At 38.7% G+C, this 20,596-nt stretch overlaps 1 protein-coding gene across 4 annotated transcripts in view; it reads left to right on the forward strand.

Moving 5' to 3' along the window:
- The first annotated feature begins 2,797 nt into the window (after positions 1 to 2,797).
- RBM39 (RNA binding motif protein 39) overlaps positions 2,798 to 20,596 on the forward strand; it is a 24,721-nt gene continuing 6,922 nt past the window's right edge. Inside the window, exons 1-12 of one of the 4 annotated variants that reach the window (XM_031063112.1) lie at positions 2,798 to 2,863; positions 3,087 to 3,159; positions 4,723 to 4,772; positions 5,987 to 6,181; positions 11,549 to 11,614; positions 11,723 to 11,776; positions 13,168 to 13,285; positions 13,880 to 14,032; positions 14,577 to 14,714; positions 15,197 to 15,262; positions 16,287 to 16,491; positions 16,702 to 16,779. In XM_031063112.1, the coding sequence (XP_030918972.1) occupies positions 13,223 to 13,285; positions 13,880 to 14,032; positions 14,577 to 14,714; positions 15,197 to 15,262; positions 16,287 to 16,491; positions 16,702 to 16,779 (703 nt within the window). In that variant the 5' untranslated portion in view covers positions 2,798 to 2,863; positions 3,087 to 3,159; positions 4,723 to 4,772; ... (2 more) ...; positions 11,723 to 11,776; positions 13,168 to 13,222. The other 3 variants (XM_005428386.3, XM_031063111.1, XM_031063113.1) reach the window with 3 other exon arrangements.

The raw sequence follows: 20,596 nt of genomic DNA on the forward strand, positions 1-20,596 counted from the left end.
GGAGGAGCACCGGCCGCCGCGAGCGGGCGGGCGGGGAGTAAAGGCCTTAGGAAGAAGCGAGGTGGGAGGGCGCCACGGCGGGGCAGGCAGCGCTGGGCATCACTGTTTCTGGGAAAACCGAATTCGGTCCGCTCGATCCTGTCAGGAGTATGTGGGAATTGAGGAAATAGGGAATTGCAGGCTGGGGACCGGCCCGCAGGCGTATGGGTCCTGCTGAGAGGCTAGCTTCTCTTCTGAGGCGTCGGAGTCCTCCCTAAAGTTTCCTGATGTTCTTCCCGGACCCTACATGGAAAACGTGTCGAATTGTCATTCGTTGGATTTCTAAAACAAATTATTTTGAGAACGGGACCCTTTTAATTTCCTTTGATGTAGTATAGTTTAGCAGAAAGAGAATTATTTCTTTCCAAATAGTGATTAGTTCCGTTGCAATAAATTTCATGTCCCTTTATGTGTTCTATAGATCCACAAAGTTTCAAGTGTAGTTCATTCCTTTTTTATTTTGATGTTTTGGCATGTGTTTTTGTTGGTGTTTTTCGTGTGCTTGTTTGGGTGGTTTTGGTTCTTTTTTCCCCTTTACAAACGAGTTAGCCATACTTAGCTTTTTTGAGAAAGCTAAAAGGCTTTTAGGAAAATTATTTGGAGCGTTGTTGTTTAATGAAAGATACTTGAGAATCTGTCAGGGTTTTCTAGTAATTTGAAATTATTAAGGGCTTTCGTTTGCATTTTTTAAAAAAATACTTCGAACTTTGTATGAAGCATGATTATATGCATTACATGTATGCATCGTAGGGCTGATAGCAGGACTGGCGCACACAGAGAGAAGGAATTCTGGTAACATGGTATTGTCTCAGTGGAAGTGTTTTGTAAAGAGTACAAAGGGTACAGATTACTGGGGTGAGGCCAAAGGTCCTTGCAGCTCAGGAGATCCAATTATGGTGGCCAGCAGTAAATGCCAAAAAAAGAATGAACAGCGCAGTCACACATTGACACTTCTCTCTGTGTGCGCTTAGTTGTCAGTTAGTTGTAGTTCAGGGTCATGAGGCGTGCCTTTGTTTAATGAAAATCTTTTTCTTTAAACTTTTATGGTTTGGTTTGTTTTTTTTAAACATTGTATGTGCTTCTTTTTCTTTGTTAGCATCCACAGTGCCCTTCAACAGTGAATTCAATGGTTAAATGCTTTGTGTATAAGGACCATTGTTTTGAATCCACTGGATGATAGTTCATTCACTTATTATTTGGGGGAATGCAGTAATAGTCATTCCCTCTGCACTTTTCCATGCCAGTCAGGATTTGGTGGTCCCTATTATGGCCACCCCTCTTCAGGATGAAGAATTCCTCCCCAAGTGTAGCTCGATATGTTGGCTAAATCACACGTCTGGAAATGTAATTTTGGGTGGGAGCTGTCACCAGGGGGAATTTTTTTGTAGAAATCTGGGTTTGCCTTTTTCATGCCTTTAATCATACTGATGTACTATTTATACTACATCCTGGTAGAACAGCTGTGAATTAAATCATGTGCATGTATGTAGATGGCTTGAAAAGCTGACTATAAATACTGTAGTAAAAAGTAAAATTGAGCTATTACACTTAAAGGAAGGACAGTTATATCTGTAAGCGGTAGCACTGTAGCCCAACAGGTAATAATTTGAAAATGAGGTTAGTATGCGTCAATTAAGTATTGAATGTGAACTTCCAGTGTTGTGATCCTTCCTGAGGATGATGTTTTATTCTAGAATGTATCCCTGGGCCAGGGTCAGATGTGCTGCAACTCTGACAAAGCATTCTCAATTACGACATTTTAAGTGACTGGTGTAAAGGATCTTGATGTGTTGGAGCGTTTTTACTATTTTGCTGAAGTCTTGGGACAGCACAGTTCTACTGCCTGTAGACAAGGTGCGAGAACTAATCGGAATAATTAAAAATCCATTTTATGGTGCACACACAAATCTTCAGTGTTGGGCTGTCAGACTCGGATCTAGAGGACTGGCCATTCTGGAGATTAAGAAAGAAAAAGAAGAGAAACTTCCACGAAGAGGTTTGAGGAAGTTGAATATCTAAGTTTAATGCCAAGAGTCTTGAGAGGTGCTTAGTAGAATACCTGCATAGGGAGAGGAAATCAAGTGTCAAAGTAATTCAGAGTATAGTGAACATAAAATTATACTGAGGGGTTGAAATTAGAAATAAGAGGGGCAGCTAAACCTGAAATGTCTGTGGTGTCAAGTGTTCCCTGGTGTGATGGATGTTTTTGTTTTGGGATGTGAAATTCCAGACTGGATGGACTTTTTGTATGCTTTAGTAGCTCTTAGTGCTGGAATCATAACTGTTTTCCTGTGACCCCTGTAATGGAGGAAGCTGCATTTCTTAAAGCACCATGGTATCCCCATCCTGAGATTGGTAAATGATGGTGGCAAAGGCTAGGAGCTGTGAACTGGTTTGCCTGATTGTTCATTGTCCTTTGCTGAAGCTCTAGCACTTCTCAAGATGGCCACCAGAGCTGTGTTTGTGTCTTAAATATGCTGTGCTCTTTGTTTTGAAAGAAATTCATGGAATACCTCTGGATTTTGTCTGGCTAATAGTGTTCAGTCACATTTTGTTGTTTGCAGCTGTAATTATTTTGCACACATTTGTTACTATCTCATTGGGCAAAATTTCATTCCAGTTTTTGTTGGAGATACCTACCAAATTTGTAAATGTTTAGTGAATTCGAGCCAATGCAGTGATGACCTCTTAAACAAAAGCTTTTGGAATATAAAGCACAAGGGTGTTTCCCAACCCAGGTGAAATTTGCTTCTTCTTTCAGGTGTCCTGAAAAATGGCTGATGATATTGATATTGAAGCAATGCTTGAAGCTCCTTACAAGAAGGTGAGAAAAAATATGCCAGTGAGGTCCTGTTTACCTTAATTTAGCATTATTCATGAAACTACTGCTGAACTGTAAACTAACATCCCTGGAGCCCTCATGATTTATCTTATTGGACATACATTACATGTAACTTTCAAGTTAATATATACTGTTAATGTAATTATATTGTGCAGTAGTTTCACTTCAGCGTGATGAATAAATGCCCATCTATCTCTCTTTGTAGACTTGCCTAACGATATCTCACCTCTACTCCCATGAATTCACCTTTGATTCCAGTGTGAACTGTCAATCATAAGGTAGTAATTGAGTGACGTATCGCTGTACCGTGGTCCCCTAGGTTAAAAAAAAAAACAGCCACCAAACACAATCAAAACAAAACCAAAGAAATCCACCCAAAAACCAACTAAACAAAACCAAAACCAAACAAACCCCAGAACCCAAAATCCTAAAGCCTTTTCTCTAAAATTGTGAAGTCTAGTTTGGTATAGCAACAAGGTGAATGCAGTGTTTTGGGAAAACAGCGGGGCTCCAAGAATAACCTTTTCACCAGTCCCATGGCAAGTAAATATTTGAACAATCTGCTCAGTGCAAGAAGAGTGGGACTTGCTTTTAATGCAGAAGGCTGCTGGCAGTTAATCTTTCAACAGGGCAGATGAAAATCAATTGCTGAGTGAATGAATTTACAGAAATTCTTGGATCCCTGAATAGAATGTTCTTAGCAAGTAAAAGACAGTATCACAGTCTGCGGTATCATTCTAAAAGAAGCTCTTGTGTTCTTCTGTCCTAATTGTTTAATTAGGAAATGTCAATTTTTCTGTAAAATTTTTATCAATTAGCTTAGTGATGTCCTTTACTTAAACCAGCAGCAAATGAATACTGTCTTTTTTTGTTTTCCACCAGATGGTGGTGAAGTGTTAACAGACTGCATGCTTTAGCTACTGATTTTGGAAGAAATGTATATTAAGTTTAAATCACCTAGGAATTGTACCTTTGATGTAACCAATGTGATTAAACTGTAAAGCCAGTATATAAGTTATATAGCAGCTGTTGTCAGTCTGTTCTGCAGTGTTTATTACAACCATGTCGTGTATTTTTGGATGAGCATTTGTAAGTTTTTAGTGGTATATTTAGTTAATGTAATATTTAGCAGTTACGTTTACATCTTGAAGAAAAATTTGTGAACTGTTGTGTTAAAATTCTTGTGTCCTGGCTTAACATGGATATTTTCCATGTAAACAGGTATGGAAATAGGGGATGTTTAGGCTGGACTGGTGGATTATTGATGGCTTTCTTGGGAGTCGACGTTACTAAAGCAGTGTGAATCCCTGTTTGCTTCAGGGCGAGATGTGTGACAGAGGTGACATCAAGCTCTTACAACCCTTCAACGAAAATGAGTGAAGATCTCGGGAATGGCATCGGTCACAGGAAATCGATAGTAGCTGGCTGCTAGTGTAGCCACGGGGCTTAGGCAGAGATATAGCCTTGGTACTAATCAGAGGGGCTCACAAACACCTCAGACTTCCTCTTAAATTTTATAGAAATAACATTTAGTCGCTTGAGTGCTGAATTCTACAGGATAACTTGCTCTCTAAGCCATGTATGGAAGTATCTACAATTTAATACATACTTTTAAATGATGTAAGTCTTGTATTTTGTAATTGTATGACTTAAATTTAAGCAGCAAAGTGGTTAAACATGCCTACCTAAATTTTCTAAAGCTTTCCACATTAAACTGTAATTAAGTAATTTAGTATTAAAATTTTTGTTTTTTATTTTCTTATTCCTATTCCCATTACCCTTTGACCACTTGAAATATTTCCACTTCGTCCTCACGATGTTCTTCTATCAACCCTGCTTAGGATGAGAACAAATTGAGCAGTGCCAATGGCCATGAAGAACGCAGCAAGAAGTAAGTATTTTCTCAGTTCTCTGCATTTGGGTAGAGGCTGCTGGTTTTTGTGGACTTGTGAATCCGTGTCAGTGGTGTTCAAGGAAATAATTTGGAAAAGCTTGGAATTTGCAGTTGCAGCAATTTGAAAATTTTTTTTTGTTTACAAATGTACTTAATACCCTTTGCAACTGATGTAATCAAAATTGCAGAAACATTCACCTAGCATCAGATAAAAATACAGACTTAGTATGTTCAGCGTATTTAAATTACTTTTGTTAATTTACCTATGCAATGGATTTTGCATTTTAAAAATTATTTGCTGTAGAATTGTGGTTTGGAGCAGTGGAAAGCCGTTAAAGACACCAGTGATTTCTTGAAAAGGTTTAGGGTGTTGAATCGTCTTGCTCTATTCTCTGCGTTCTTGCTCTTTGAAGACATCTAAATTTATAATACAAGTTTTTTAAAAAACAAGAGTACAAGCCCACTTTGCTCAGCAAGCGTAATTCCAGGGTGTGTACACCTGGATGTGATACCCAAAAGGTGTGTAGTCTGTAAAATAAATTCCTTACCTTACAAGCATCATTTGGTGAAGAGGTTATTGATGTAAAGAGAAAAATTACAAAGTTGATAGTTAACAAAACAGTAAAAAGTTAGCTGTGTATTACAGAAATGCCCTGAAGTCAGCATGTATGCTGCTGTCACCTGGAATCATACAGATCAGATGCTTTTACTTGTGTTCTAAATAGTATGAGTGGGAGTAGCAAGTAGGAAGCAAAACTCTTAAACAGCATGTAAAAGACAATTGGCAGGGAGTATTAAGAGGAAACAGCCTTCCTTTCCCCCAGACTTGCCTCTTTCTTTCTGTTTTTGTTGCATTTTGTTTTACTTTGCTGTATAATTTATGCTTAAAATCATGAAGTATGTTCGAACACCAGATGAAGTACTGCAACTGCTGTGTACTAGGTCTAACATAGGAAATGGATTTTTAGTCCTTTTACTCCTCTGAAAGCATTCTCCAGCAATTAAAAAATTTAAAAGAAAAGTCTGCTGTTGCAGACTTCATGTGGTTCATGAAAGGAGATTGCTGACACGCTTAGCCACCCATTTACAATAAAAAGTGCGAATACCATCAGGTACAAACTTTTCCCATCAGTGTCTGTAACATCAGAGGGAACGTGGGGTAGATAACACTGAACTGTGCATGTATCTCAAGTTGCACTTTTCTTTGTTAGGAGAAAAAAGAGCAAGAGTCGAAGTCGAAGCCATGACAGAAAGAGGAGCAGAAGTAAGGAACGCAAACGGAGCCGAGATCGGGAACGGAAAAAGAGCAGAAGCCGGGAAAGGAAACGGAGCAGAAGCAAAGAACGCAGACGCAGCCGGTCTAGGAGCAGAGATCGCAGATTCAGAGGCCGCTATAGAAGTCCCTAGTAGGTTATTTGTTCAGAGTTGCATGTGTGCTGCTTCAATGTTACAATGTGGAAGGTTGAAGTTTCACTCTCTGCTTTCTAAATCGGTCAATAATTATAATTGAAAAGAAAGTGAGAGGTGAAGTTTGAAGAATGTCAGTAAATACAGAGTGAAAATGAGGATAGTAATATTCCTCTTCTAGTTTTCATTCTTAGCCAAGACAGAGATGGGAAAGCAAATGAAAGAATGTGTACAGCTTGAGTGGAAAACTAAGTTTATCACAAAATCAGTATAACAACCAAATTCTCTCTATGTCCTAACTATTTAAAGTATATGAACTTGATGGCTTAACTGCCAAAAAATTAATAGTAGTCTGTTAATTTGGTTCCAGGCTCGTACCCTTTTTTTTTTGGTATTACTAAAGATTTTTACTGTCTTGCTGTTCTTGAGCATTAACTCCATAAATGGATATTCACACAAACATATTCCATGTTTATGCATCCAGACTGGGAGCGTCTTGTCTTAGTAATGCCCATGTGTTGCAAATTTGCCCTGCTTTTTTCTCAGACTTGTTTAGAGGCTGACAATTCCTCTCAGATATTTAGCTTGATAGAACTTCAGCAGTAGGTGGTTCCAGGCATTTGTAAATCAATTCTGAAAAGATGTTTTTTCATCAGTATTATTTCTGATGGTTTGTACTGTGGCTCTCCCCTGTGCTTCCCATTGCCTCTTTCTGCAGAAGCTCAGTGAGAACTGGCCTGTGTACTTGACTGTCATTGATTACTTGAGGCTGCTGTTTGTCTCTGCTGTTGTCTGGGTCTCATCTCAATTGCTGTCAAATCTTGGAATGAAAGATCATGTTATAAGAAGGCATTTGAAAAGGATGTATTTTTTTAATCATGACATATAATGCCATCCACGATAGAGAAATCTCTTCAAGATGTTTGAGCAGACACTGTTTACCTTCTGATAAATTGTAGGCTTGTGCAGTTTTATGAACAGTAATGTTGTTCTTCAGGCTTTTTGTACTCTTGGACTACAAACAAAAACTTCCTGAGGTCTCAGGGTCTCACTCTTGTGCTAAGTCATCTGGATGTTGGCATTTTCATCATGAAAACCTGCTGCAGTTCCTGGGTCCTCTAAGGTGCAGTGGCATCCTGTGCATCATCAGTCCTGTGTACGTGGGGATCATAATATATCAACCCTGCTTTTCCTTTGTCTTGAGTATCAGAGCCTCTGTACACTGCTCTGGACTTCAGCTGTAAAGATTTCAGCAGTGCAGAGTAGTTTTCCTACAACTCTATTGCACGTGTAAGATGACAGTAGCTGGTTGGGTTATGCCAGTGCCACTGTTGTGGCTCAAGGTACAGAGGACCTTGATCAAAAACTTCAGCCTTCTGTGTATGGAGCCTGCTGGCATCCTTCCCTCCAGTGCAGCGTTGTGTGGAGAGGATGTCCTTTGTTTCATCTTGTAGTTGCCTGGGACCTCTTGGGAGTTGCTGCGTTCTTCCAGCTGTGTTGGAGGGTTTTATTCTTTGTTTTTCTTGTTGTCACTGGGTGAGAACGTTTTTCACCTGGAGAAATTTGGGAGTTCCAGTGTTCTGGTCTTCCAAAATAATTTCTGCAAGTAGAGGTTGAAAGTATTGATGTTTCTACAATAACCCATGCCTGTTTTAATGCTCTGAGATATGTTATGGCAGAAAGGTAAGTAGTTGCAAGGAGTCTTCTTTGCTATCCTGACACTCTCGTAGCTGTTCTGGGTGGTTGCTCTGGTGTTGAGATACAGGGAACAAGAAGTAGGGATAATGTAGCATGCTCTGAGGGTACATAGTTGTGCTATTCATTTGATAGCTTGTTCACTGCTTCAGTTGCCAAATCATTGCTTTCACTTAACCAAGTAGAATTCTAGTGTGTTTAGATGGTTTTGTGGAAAACTGGTATAGGGCAAGCACATGTGTCCCAGAAGGTTTGGTGTTGACTGATGGCAGTCAGCAAGCAGTTGCTGTCATTCAGTTGTAGAGGATGAACAGTCCTGTTAAAATGATAAACATGCTAATGTGATTCCAGAGTTCTAGTTTTGGCTCTAAATGTGTGAAAGAGAAGGGATTGTGAAGAGTTCCTGTTCAGGGCTCTTAAAATGCAGGGACCCACCTTTAAATCTGTGTAACAGATGCTGAATTTTAGAGAGGTGAAAACTTTGGTGATAAAGCCTCCTGCATCACCAGCCACCTTTGGATCTACCAATACTGAGCTTTCATTTGAAGAAGTTGTCTCTGTATCAGTGGCATAAGTTCAGTGTTTCAAAAGTGACTGCCAGAGTACTCTTTCTGGCTGGAGAATTTATTTCTGGAATCTCTCCTTGTGGGGCTGTCTGGTAGTTTTGGGTTGGAGTTATTGCTGACAGGGTTGTGGCTAACCACAGTATCTAGATCAAATTGCTTAATGGCTTCTATTTTATCTTATTTTTTACTCTTCCTCCTCCTTGTAATCTTCCTCATGAGCTTTATAAAGGCTCATTTTCAAGCTGATTTTCTGTAAACCAAGATGGTTTTATTACTGGGAGCAATTAGGAGGCATCTCAGCAGTAGTGAGGAAGAAGGTTTAGTATAGATAATTCTGAAGGAAAAGGAGAGGAGACTGCTACAGGGAACCTGAAAACTTCGAGTTTCTCACTTTAGGCTTGAAATGTGGTTAAATGCTTTAATTTTAAATTAGGTTAAAATTAGGTGACTGTCTTGCATTGCTTAGTGTTCACAGGGGTTTTTTTCTCATGTTATTTTCACATATGTTGTCCTTTAAGTGTTACACAGCTGTATTATAAGGTCTCTTAGGAGAAAGAACTTGACTGAGTAGTCTTGCTTAGACGTCTGCTGGGCAAATCCCAGCTGCTGCTAACATAAAGTAGCAGTCACTTAAACCATCCTGTTTCTATTTTGAAATTACAAATTTAGACAAAGCTGTTTGGAAAACAGGTTTATTACAATGATGACTGAAAGTTCCTTGTGATTCTCCTGGACTTTGTTAGCCAGAGTTTGCCTTGTCCGACATTTTTTTGTTGGAATCTTGAATATGAATGAGTAGGTAAAAGCTGATAATTTGCTGGCTGTCTTCTGACCTGACCATTATTGGGCCCTGTGGCATCTCTTAGGTTTTGTGGAAGTGTGCGCTTTGGCTGCACATGGGACTTTATCTTACAATGAAGATGACTCCTAGACATAGAGATTAATGGCTTGTGACATGGTGTTTCTGTACAGGTTATCAGGAACTGGGCAACAATTGTAGAGACAGTAGAAGCAATGCAGAAACTTTACTTGGGATCTGCAGCTTTACAAGGAAGTCTCCTTAGAAAAACACAGGGAGAATACTGTTGAAAAGGGTGTACTGTTGATTTTGAGAAGGTAATTTGGGCTCTCACCTTGCCCTAGCCAGTTTTCTGCTTGGTCTGTTCCAGTGGTCTGGGATTTCTTGATGTTGGTCTCATGGAGTTCTGTAAATAAGATAGTACTAGTCAAGAAAGAAAATGGAGATTTTTGGAGTTGTGGTGGATTGTGGGTTTTTGCTGCCCCTTTTTCCTCCTTCCTCCTCCCCCCACCCCCACTTTGTGCATGCATTTGAAAACTGTTACTTCTTAGTTGTTTGTGTTTTGGTTTTGTTATTCATTAGATTTAGATGAATACTTAAAATATTTCTTTCACCTTTTCCTTGAAAACTCATGGTGTTAACTATTTATTATTGTTTAGTTGGGTCTGCATGTTAGTGTTCTGGAGTCACTGTAATTGGTTTGTCTGTCTGCATTTGAATTAAAATAGAGAGCACCATGTGCTACCTCTGATGTGAAAATGCAAGGTAGTCCTATGTCTGATAAGAAGGTAGCCTCTGGAATTAGTACCAGTATTTCCAGATGCAGCTTTTGGCAGTTGTTCCATAGATACACAAGAACCTGAATGTACACTCCCGGCAATAATTTGTCTGGACTTGAGCAGGAAAGGGAGTAATTTCTCCTAGGCAAAAAAAAAGTCTGGTTTTGATCAATTGTGATCTAATCTCAACATGTGTCTGTGTTTTATGTCTTATTTTCTCTCAGTAAGTAGTTATCTTCTCTTCCAGTGTTGTACAGGGCCATATTTCCCTTGCTTTAACCTGGCCAGCACGGTTTTGGATCTTGGCCCGCTACTTCCACCTCTGTCATGACATGCTTAAAAAAATGGGCATCCTCCTCCTTGTGGTGGATGCTGAGTTTAACTATAAGCGTTGATGCTCCACTGAGGACCAAGAAGACGTTTTTCAGACAAATTGTGTGGCCAAATGGATTTAGTGAAAGACTACTTAATGTCTTCAGCCCGCCGTGTCTTTCAGGGTGTTTTACATCAATTTGTAGCAACAGCAGAAAGAATCAGTTGTGTACAGATGGAAAGCCAAAGCCCAGTGCACAGTGTTCAGTCTGTGCAGAGTGCCTCTGCGCTTGGTGGAGATACAGGAAGAATGTTAACAGGTGTTGTTCTTTGCCTTTTGAACAACTCTATCAGGAGATGAAATTCAGGGAGAGCACAATAGGATGAATCTTACTGCTCATGTCAGTCTCTTCCTGGGTTGCCCCATTAACTAGCAAAAGGACTGTCCTTAACATGGAAGCAAAGGGCAGATTACTGTTTGTTCTAAGAGACTCTGATGCCTGGGGAATTAAATTAGATTCAGTCAAGAGATTGGATTCCTTTTGTGGTTACATGTCTGTATACAGCTGACTGCTGGGTTCACTGCTTCTGTGGTTTTGATGGCCATTAGGAATTCTAAGGAAGCTTCATTTATATATTTGCAGCACTTCAGTGGTTAGAGCCGAGACACCATTAGTGAACATGTCCCTTGCAGGTGTCTGCATGGAGCCACTTTGGTTTGCTCTTGCACCTTAAATTTCTTGGAACTTTTGATTTTAAAATGTTACACTCGAGCACTAATCCTGCCAGCACCACTTGGCATACAGCTCTGAAGCAGAGTTCCAGGCCATGAACGTTATGCTTTGCAGTCGTCAGTATGTAGAACTTGCATGTGGACAAAAAGACAGGTGAAAATGGTTACAACAGTAACTGTAGCTCAGAATAGTTTGCATATACAAATGTGCCATGACTGACTGTCTCATGAAGAGTCCTGCATATTCTGGGATTTTGTGGTGTAGGTGAAAGTGGGAGGGGATCATATTCTGTGCCTTATGGTCTGAAGTGCTGCATATATTGGTAACCAGCTGGTTATCTGATGCATGCTGTGAGTGCTGCTAATGGAAATGCTGACAAGTTCAGAGGCAAGGGTGGGTGAGCACTTGGAGTGTCGTGTGAGTACAGACAGGAAATTTTGAATTCAAATACTCAGGTGTCTTGTCTTTTCTTCTGCCATAGTTCTGGTCCAAAATTCAACAGTGCCATCAGAGGGAAGATTGGTCTGCCTCACAGCATCAAATTAAGGTTTTTGACTTTTCTCTGTTTTTCATTGCATCATTAATAGGTTTTGTTTAGAACCAGGAGTGGTATATTGGAAGGTTTTCTTCTAATCTTATTGATCTTTCTTTTTAGCAGACGTCGCTCTAGAAGCAAAAGTCCTTTCAGAAAAGACAAAAGCCCTGTTAGGTATGACTTTTTATCTATGTTTGGGTTTGTTTGTTTTTGTCTAGTTGGAGTTGGAAAAGTGATGGTGAAATAATGTATGACTACTTGCTCTCCAGCTTACACTCAAGTGATGCTGTAATTCATTCAGAAAGCCAGTGAAGAAAGAGCATTGGTAGTATGTTGGTTTCTCCCCATGTCATAAAAGGTTGTAAATAATGTCAGTTTGCAAAACAAGTCTTGATTAGTTTGTTTTTTGTGTTTCTGTATTTTCAATCTTCTCCCCATTAATTATGATTTAAATGAGCTTTTCTGCTGAATCGTACTTAATAATCTAGAGTATGAAATGGGAAAGTACAAATGCTTCTTTTTGCTGTCCAGTATTTATTAGTGTTATTTGTTGAGAGGCTGTATGCCTCTGCAATCCAGGAGCTGCTAATGCATTCTTAGTCTTCTCATTTAAGGGAATAGGATTTTGATAGCTGCTAATGAGATTATTCTCTTACGTTGATGCAGTCAAATTTCACCAATCTCATTTTGTTTTTCAATGACTGGCAAACTCTTACTAAGATAATGATGTTTAAATTTTTATTGTGTTTTCTAAGTGATTAATATCTATGTGGTTAATTTAATAAAAATACATACTACATGGATGGACACTCAATCCAGGATACACCATGCTACTTCTTATGTACTTTGTACTTGAGTACAAGTCAGATTTGTTTAGATTTGAAGCTTCAATATGTTAACAGTGGTGCATCTAATTTCAGCTAATAAATAAAATTATTGTAGTTCTTAACGTATTCAAGGATCAAAGTAATTCTACTATTCATTCCAGATATTCAATACTATTCATACTTCTTTATGAGTTAACAAGCTGAAACTATGGAATGAGGACTGCGAGTTCTATTTACATGGCTGTCAGTCTTGTTTTATGTGGTGGCTGTAGTGACTCCACAGTGACTGGGTAAATGCAAGATGAGTTGGTAAAGCCTAGCACACACTGCTTGTCTGAGAATTTGGATAGCCAGTCTGTGCTAGTTTGCCCTGTTTGCTTTTGTATTCTTGTCCTTCCATCTTTTTGATGAAAAGGACATGTAAGCTCCATAGTGGTATCTGGTACCAGTTCTGGACAGTAGCAGAATGGTACCTCAGTTTATACTTTTACACATAAAATAGAATTTTCCAGTTATATTTGATGCTCACAGGTGAAATAGGATATTCCGTCATGTTACAACTTACCAGGTTAATATTTGGTATTCCCTTCAGTTCTTTACTCTGCCTTTTTTTTAATACAGCAGGCATTTTTTTTCCTATCAGAATGTGAAGTACTGGTTGTTTAGTGTATCATGTGTGGTCCAAAGATGAATTATCTTAATTCAGTTGATTTTTTAGCTGAACTTTACTCTTTCCAGAGAACCTATTGATAATCTTACCCCTGAAGAGAGGGATGCTCGAACAGTGTTCTGCATGCAGTTGGCTGCAAGAATTCGGCCAAGAGACCTGGAAGAATTTTTCTCTACAGTAGGGAAGGTAATTGATAAGGAAGTTAAAATAATTTTGAATTTTGCCACAAGCTGTCCTAGTACAACTTAGTACAGGTTTGGTATTTTTTCAGAATTGTAAGCATGTGGCTTTCTGGAGCTTCCTGTGCATGTGCAAAGAGAGATTAATGATGAACTAATTGTTAAAACTTTTGAACATGAAAATGTAGTTTCTCAGTAGTTGCTTGTTCATGTGATGTGAGGCGAAACATGTTGATGCAATTCTGACTCAACTTCATTATTCATATTTTCTTTTTTTTTTTTTAATTAGGTCTGTCAGTTATAGTGTCATTTGAAAATTCATGTAACTTCTAAGTTGGAAAAACTTCATTTGTTCTATCAGCTGTAAGGTTCTGGTGTAAAGCATTAGAGTGCTGCAAGTTCTGTCACATACAAAACAAAACAGCTTTAGTGCTAGCTTGCCTCTGGGATATGTTTGTTACAAAAGGTGTATGCTGCTGTAGAATTAAAGCTGTTGGCTTGGCAAATAATTTTCAGTATTAATATGTGTCTGAGAAATAGGCTGCATTAAGTTTTTTCATCTTTCTTTAAAAGTATTTCCATCTCTGTTGTTGCCTTTCAGGTTCGTGATGTGCGAATGATTTCAGATAGAAATTCCAGACGTTCAAAGGGGATTGCTTATGTTGAATTTGTTGATGTTAGTTCAGTGCCCCTGGCAATAGGACTGACTGGACAGAGAGTCCTGGGTGTACCTATCATAGTACAGGCATCACAGGTAAGGAATTGTAAACCTCATTTGTGTTCATGCAGAGTTATGCTTCTTTTATTTTGATGAGAAACTTAATGTTTGAAAATTTGGCTACTACTGAATGTTTGGAAAACTGTAACAAGGATGATTATTTAAGCCAGTGATAATGGATTTTTGTTGCCAGTAGATAACGGGCAAATTAAAGTGATTGAAAGTTGTGTAAAGGTATTAGGAAAATGCAGATCTTAAGCAATAACAGTAAAGAAATTGGTAATAGTGTTACAGAAGTGAAGGCTATATTGTGTATGCTTTCTAGATAATTTCCTAGATAGAAGTCAGAGTTTTGCATGAAGTTGTTCAATTTGAAGGCTTTTGGAGTCTCTTGTCTCTGTACTTGGTCATGGTCTTGGGTTTTGTAGCTCTTAAGTTCAAGTCTGATAGACTGCAGATCATGCAACAGCTTCTATATGTTTGGTGAATCTTCTAGTTTGGGTCTGATAGGTATTTACTTCTTATGTTAGGGGTTTTTTATTGATTTCTTATCAAAGGTGAATTTTTATTTTCTCCTTAGGCAGAGAAAAACAGAGCAGCAGCAATGGCAAATAATCTGCAGAAGGGCAGTGCTGGTCCTATGAGGCTCTATGTGGGATCATTACACTTCAATATAACTGAAGATATGCTTCGAGGAATCTTTGAGCCATTTGGCAGGGTAAACTTTAATTTGGCATGTTGTGTTAGAGTAGTTTATTTGAAAAACCTAGCTTAGTTGTAGAGCCCTAGCAGCTTCTGGAAATAATTCAGCTTCATCCTCACGAAGCACTTGTCAGGCATACTGCTTTTCTTAGTTTGTAAAACAGAGTGTCTCAGCATATGAAGTGCCATAATGAGTGTGTTTCAATTACGATCTGATCATGTCTGCGTGCTTATGCTGCTAGAATTCTGCATCAAGCCTCTACCCATAGATGAGCTCAAAACCGTTATGTTTACCTGCTTCTCTTACTATCCAAGTACCTATTTAGCTGTCTGTATACTAATTTTGAAATGAGGAAGGAATGAGAAACTAATTTTAAAAAAGTAATAGTTTCACATTCACGTACGTGTTTTTGACAAGGCTGTTTTCATGTTGTGTTCTGGTATCTTGGAGTTTGTTCCAAAATGTCTGTTAATAAATAGCTTTATTCTTATCTTCAGATTGAAAGTATTCAGCTCATGATGGACAGTGAAACTGGGCGCTCAAAAGGATATGGATTCATTACGGTATGACTAGAATTGCCAGGTTTCTAAGATGATTTCTGAGTGTAATCTTCCCATGTAGGAGTATATATCTCTATATGTGAACCTTCCGGTGTATATCTATGTGGTTATATAGTAGCAAACTAAACATAATAAACTAAGCACAATCTAAATTTTTTTACATATGCATGGGAGGTACTAAATTGCTACTCCATAACTATGTATCTCATTTCAGAAGTGTCATATTGCAGGATGCAGCACTGGCTTTTTTCTTTGTTTTCTGATGGTTGTCTGGGTATTGAGAATGGGCAGTGAATATGTTTAGATGGGAATAGTTTCCTCTGTAGTCAGTGCCTGCAAAAGCAAACACTATCTTCTGCAGGCAAAGACACTAGTAAAGACTGGTGTTTTTATAGCTGAAAATAATTTAATTTGAGCTTTAAAGGGAAATAATAGGGGCTGAAACTTTCAGTTGAAAACATCTTTCCTCTTTACCCTCAGGTACACAGTTTTGTGAACTTGAGTTTCTTAACTGACCTGGCAATTTGTCATGAGGAAAAAAGTCTCGGCTGGGACCTCTGGCACATGGACACAAATGAAACCAAACTTGCTATATAGTTCATACTTGACGGTTTTAACACTGATAAAATGCTTGTGTGTTTATTTTGATGTTTCGCAGCATAAAGCAGAATATCTGTTAGGAATAAACTGTAAATATTCCATGGCAGTTGTAAGGTTGCAGAGGAATTGAGTGTCACTTGTCACTCTTGAAAGACAGCCACAGTCATGACTTCTGTTGATAGCAGTATCTAGATGCTATAACTTCAACAATATATTTAAGTATATAGTACCTAACCATGAGAAAGTAAATACCAAAATATGCATGTGTTTAGTTTAAATGAAAAATTCTGAGCACATGTACATTAGCTTGTTGCTGTTATCTTAAAGAGTTTCTCCTGTTTGCGCAATTGTGGATATTACATATAGTAGAAGCGTTGCTGAATCCTGTAGACAAGCATTACTGAATTTGTGTTTTTCCAAACCACAGTTCTCAGACTCTGAGTGTGCCAAAAAGGCCCTGGAACAACTCAATGGATTTGAGCTGGCTGGGAGACCAATGAAAGTTGGACATGTAACTGAGCGTACTGATGCTTCCAGTGCTAGCTCATTTTTGGACAGTGATGAATTGGAACGGACTGGAATTGATTTGGGAACAACTGGTCGGCTTCAGTTGATGGCAAGACTTGCAGAAGGTGTGTGCAGTGTTGGATAACAAGTGTGTGAAGGAGTTTGCAGAATTTGAATTAAAACACTCCACAGAACTGTTTGGATAAATGAATGAAATGTTTAAATGCATGGTATTTTTTATCTTTTGACAAGAGGAATATTTATGATGCTTCTGTTACTGCATCCCTAAATGAATGAAAGGGCTTGCTCCAAGGTCTCTCTGTGTTCTGTTCCAGGTACTGGTTTGCAGATTCCTCCAGCTGCACAGCAGGCTCTGCAGATGAGCGGATCTTTGGCCTTTGGAGCTGTGACAGGTAAGAAATGATGACTTATATATATTTTTAAAAATTTATAAATTTGAGACAGGAGGTACTTAACTGTTTTTTTGTCTTTTAGAATGAAAATGCATTTTGGTCTTTTAAAATGAGGTATTGCAGCATGTTTTACAAACTGTAGAACACTGCAAAATCATAACTAATGACAGTATATCACAATTTGGATGGGTGTGATTCACTTTGCATATTTTTCCAAATTTGCTGGTTTTCACCCCAAACCTTCCTCTCTTCACTGTTCTCTGTGCTAGTGGGGATTTGTATGTTCTACTGCAGTATACGTGTTGACTATTGAAAATGGCAGGCTCAGAATTGGAAGGGGATTGACCCCTGTAGAAAAATTAGACCTGTGCGAAGGGCAGGAAGGTTATTTGGACTTTATGGGGGACACATCATAAAGATGGCAGCAGTGTTTTTACAGCGTATGTCCTTGTGAGGAAAGACATTTTATGTCAGGGAATGTGTCTGTTGCTTGGATTTGGCTATAGTTGTATGTGTGTTCTGCAGGTGGGTGTGCTGGAATGAGGCTGAGGGATGTGATTGCTGCTGCTTAGTTCATAGCTGGTCTGAAAAGCAAACTATTCATGGGGTCTTCAGGACTAGAGCAGGGAGTAACCTCCCTGAATGTTATTTTTTTTTTTTTTTGCTACTTTTGATGAATGCTATGAACAAGGGATATGAAACTCTCATAACAGTAGAAAGGACCTGAATGTCACAAATAACCAGATGCTGGAATGTGTGGGACGTGTCAGGAAAGTAGCAAAGAAAAGGTAGCATTCTTGTTTGCCTTCCAGCAGAACTTGTGATGGAAATTATTCAGGCTTAATAAGATAGGTCTGAATCATGTTACTGAAGGTCAGGTGCAGTCTTAAGAGCATACATATGAAGCTGTAGACAATTGCTAAAAGAATATAATAGAGTTGTTCTAGAGATGTGCCCTTGGAAGGAAAAGGAACTGACCAGTGACAGAAAAATGTCAGTTGCCTGTTTGAGAAGGATGAAAAGCATACAGTAGTGAGGAAAAAGTGTGTCTAGTCCAGAAAGAGAAGGAAAGCTAACCACCGCTGAAGTTAGATCAACATTTACGCAGGTTATAAAGTGGTGTGGCAGTCTCATGTAGAAACATGTCAGCAATTAGAAATGAGAATAGTGTTTTTAAAAAGCACCAGTCCTTTTCCTCCCCTGCATTTGAAACAAACAAGGTAAAAGACATCCAAGCTCATTAAATCAAGAACATGGACAGAAATGTCTGACACAGCTGAATGGTTCAGGTAGTATGCAGTCAGCATGAGAAAACATGATTCTCTGCGGAGAAATAAATGAGGTTGAATACAGGTGTTAGAAGAAGATGCATGTTAGCAACTGTGGAAATGAAGGTGGTAGGGATAGCATTGTTCTTTTCACTTGTATTGTACAAAAGGAATAATGCAGACATGTGCAACTTAAGTAACTTTGGAAAAAGATAAAGCTTTTTGCTGCCATAGAGTCATGAGCTATCCCCAAAGTGAGATTTGGTTATGGATTAAAGATCTCTTTACTCTTGTTAGAGAAAATTACTACCAGGAATTATGTCATTGTGGGAGACTTTAACTTCCCCGATACAGATTGGAGAAGAATTGCTAGTAATAATGGTGGGGCCCAGATATTCCTGGATGTGATATCCGACAAATTTCTGCATCAAATACTCACTGACTCATGAAGAGGGGATGCTATTTTAAACTCAATTTGGTAAGTAATGAAGATGTTACGGATGAGAATAGAAATGACCATTGACTTGAGGGGTCATGAGTTGTTCACATTTAAATGGAAGGATACACAAACAGGTCTAACTGATGGTTGAAGAAACAAGGCAATTAAGTCATCTGGTCTGAGCAACTTGGGTGTTTGAACAAGCAGGATGTTTTACATTGCTAATGCTGTGTTGGATCTGTATTCTATAGAAAGAAGAAAAAGTTCTGTTAGTGTGGGCTCCACACTGAACCTGGGTGATCAGCTACCTCAAAAGAAATAAGGAATGACCACACAGCCTATGAAGAATAGGAAAAATGACTGATAATAAAACAGGATTTTTAGTTTGGGAAACAGATAAAAAGATAATTGTCTGCCAACAGTCAGATTGAGTTAGACATCGTTAAAGTCATGAAAGCAATAGATGAAGGTTTACCAACTCTTGAAGAAAAAAGGAAGTGGGACTCAGGTGAATGAAAAACTACTCCCAAGATGTTTCTATGTATTTAGCTGCCTCAACTTGTAGTGGGGATACTGGTCATAAAGTTTGGAATTTGAGGAAGGTAAGCTAGGAATATGTAGTTCAAAAATCAAAAAGGAAAATTATTCCCAAGGTAGAAAGAAAGCTATAAGTAAGAGGCTAACGTAAACAGTTCAGAGGAATAAAGTCCCATGAAATGAGTGATGGAATACATGTATGAAACACGAGGTCTCATCTCTGGTATTGTTGATAAACATTTTAAGTCCATGATATGGTATATAGCTGAAACATGTGACTAAATTATACTTGAAGTACACTTGAAGGAAGAAGAATGTGGTCTGGCCAGATTCTGGTCCTGTTACTGAGTAGACTTTGCTCCTTCGGAAGGGTAAACTGGAGAGTATTATGAAAGTATAGCATACTGTCAGAAACTGTATTTAAAGACCAACAGTCATTGATTAAATTGCCTTTCCTTGGCAGAGGAGGAGCAGCTTCTTGCTGATCTTTAGACTCCTGTCATTTGGAAGGTATTAAACTGGAGAAGTGAGTAATACAGGAAGTACAAGGTGTGTCAGGAAGCTGGCTCAGAGAAAGAAGGATTTTTTTTACACAGGTGAAAGCTGGGAAAGTTGGAGGCTATTGTTAAAGCCAAAGTTCAGGTGTTGGGCTGGTCTTGAGTAATATTTACACAAATGAAAATGGTCAGCAGTAGAAATGAGGTGAATAAATGCATAGGAGCTGTCGACAAGAAATTCTTGGGGTGTTGTATATTGTTCACCTCTTCAGGGTTAAATAAAATTCCACTCCGCATAGTCTGGGAGCTTAGCAATGGAAGAATGGCCAGGGAGGAGAAAAATATCTAAATGCTTCAGTTTATCAGTGCCAGAACATGACCTGGCAGCATGATACATAGTTAAAATATTAGCTGTGTTCCTAGAGGCAAGTAGGCCTCAGCATCTGAGGTGCAATATATACATCCGCAAACACTTCTGATAATCCATGTTCAAGAGGGAGTCAGTAAAACTCAAGTAGGGAAGGTAAAGAATTAGTTCTAGGGGACACCTGAGAATTTGGCCATCCAGCAGGAAAAAGAATTTGAAGCTGAACAGTTGTCACTGTGTACTCCCTGTTCTCTTTCTCAACATAGGAAATCTAAAATAATCAGCCTATAGAACATTCTTCTAATGTTTGGTGGGACAAAGCATTCCTTACTTGTGGAAGGAGCTGTTTATGGAAAAAATTGTTATGGTGTGCTGCAAAAGAGGAAGAGATAGCTATTATCATCCAGGACCTCTATTTGGTCTCTGTTCTAAGAAATTACTCGAGATGCTAGGCAATGTTTGGCAGACTTCGGCCTATTTAAAGCCATCTGGATTTCAAAATAAACTTTTTATTTTAAGACACAAAATACTCTGATAGATTTGTCTGTATTTGTGCTTTCTGTGTACACTTAACTTGTACTCCCATTGTGCTAAACTTGCTGCTCTTACAGGTGTTACATAAGAATATACTGAAAAAGTTACTTTGATCTGAATTGGTCAGATGTATTAATTTTAGTTTCTGCATACTGTTTAAAACTATGTGTAGGGA

Source organism: Geospiza fortis, unplaced genomic scaffold (assembly GCF_000277835.1).
Source record: "Geospiza fortis unplaced genomic scaffold, GeoFor_1.0 scaffold657, whole genome shotgun sequence".
NCBI lineage: Eukaryota > Metazoa > Chordata > Aves > Passeriformes > Thraupidae > Geospiza > Geospiza fortis.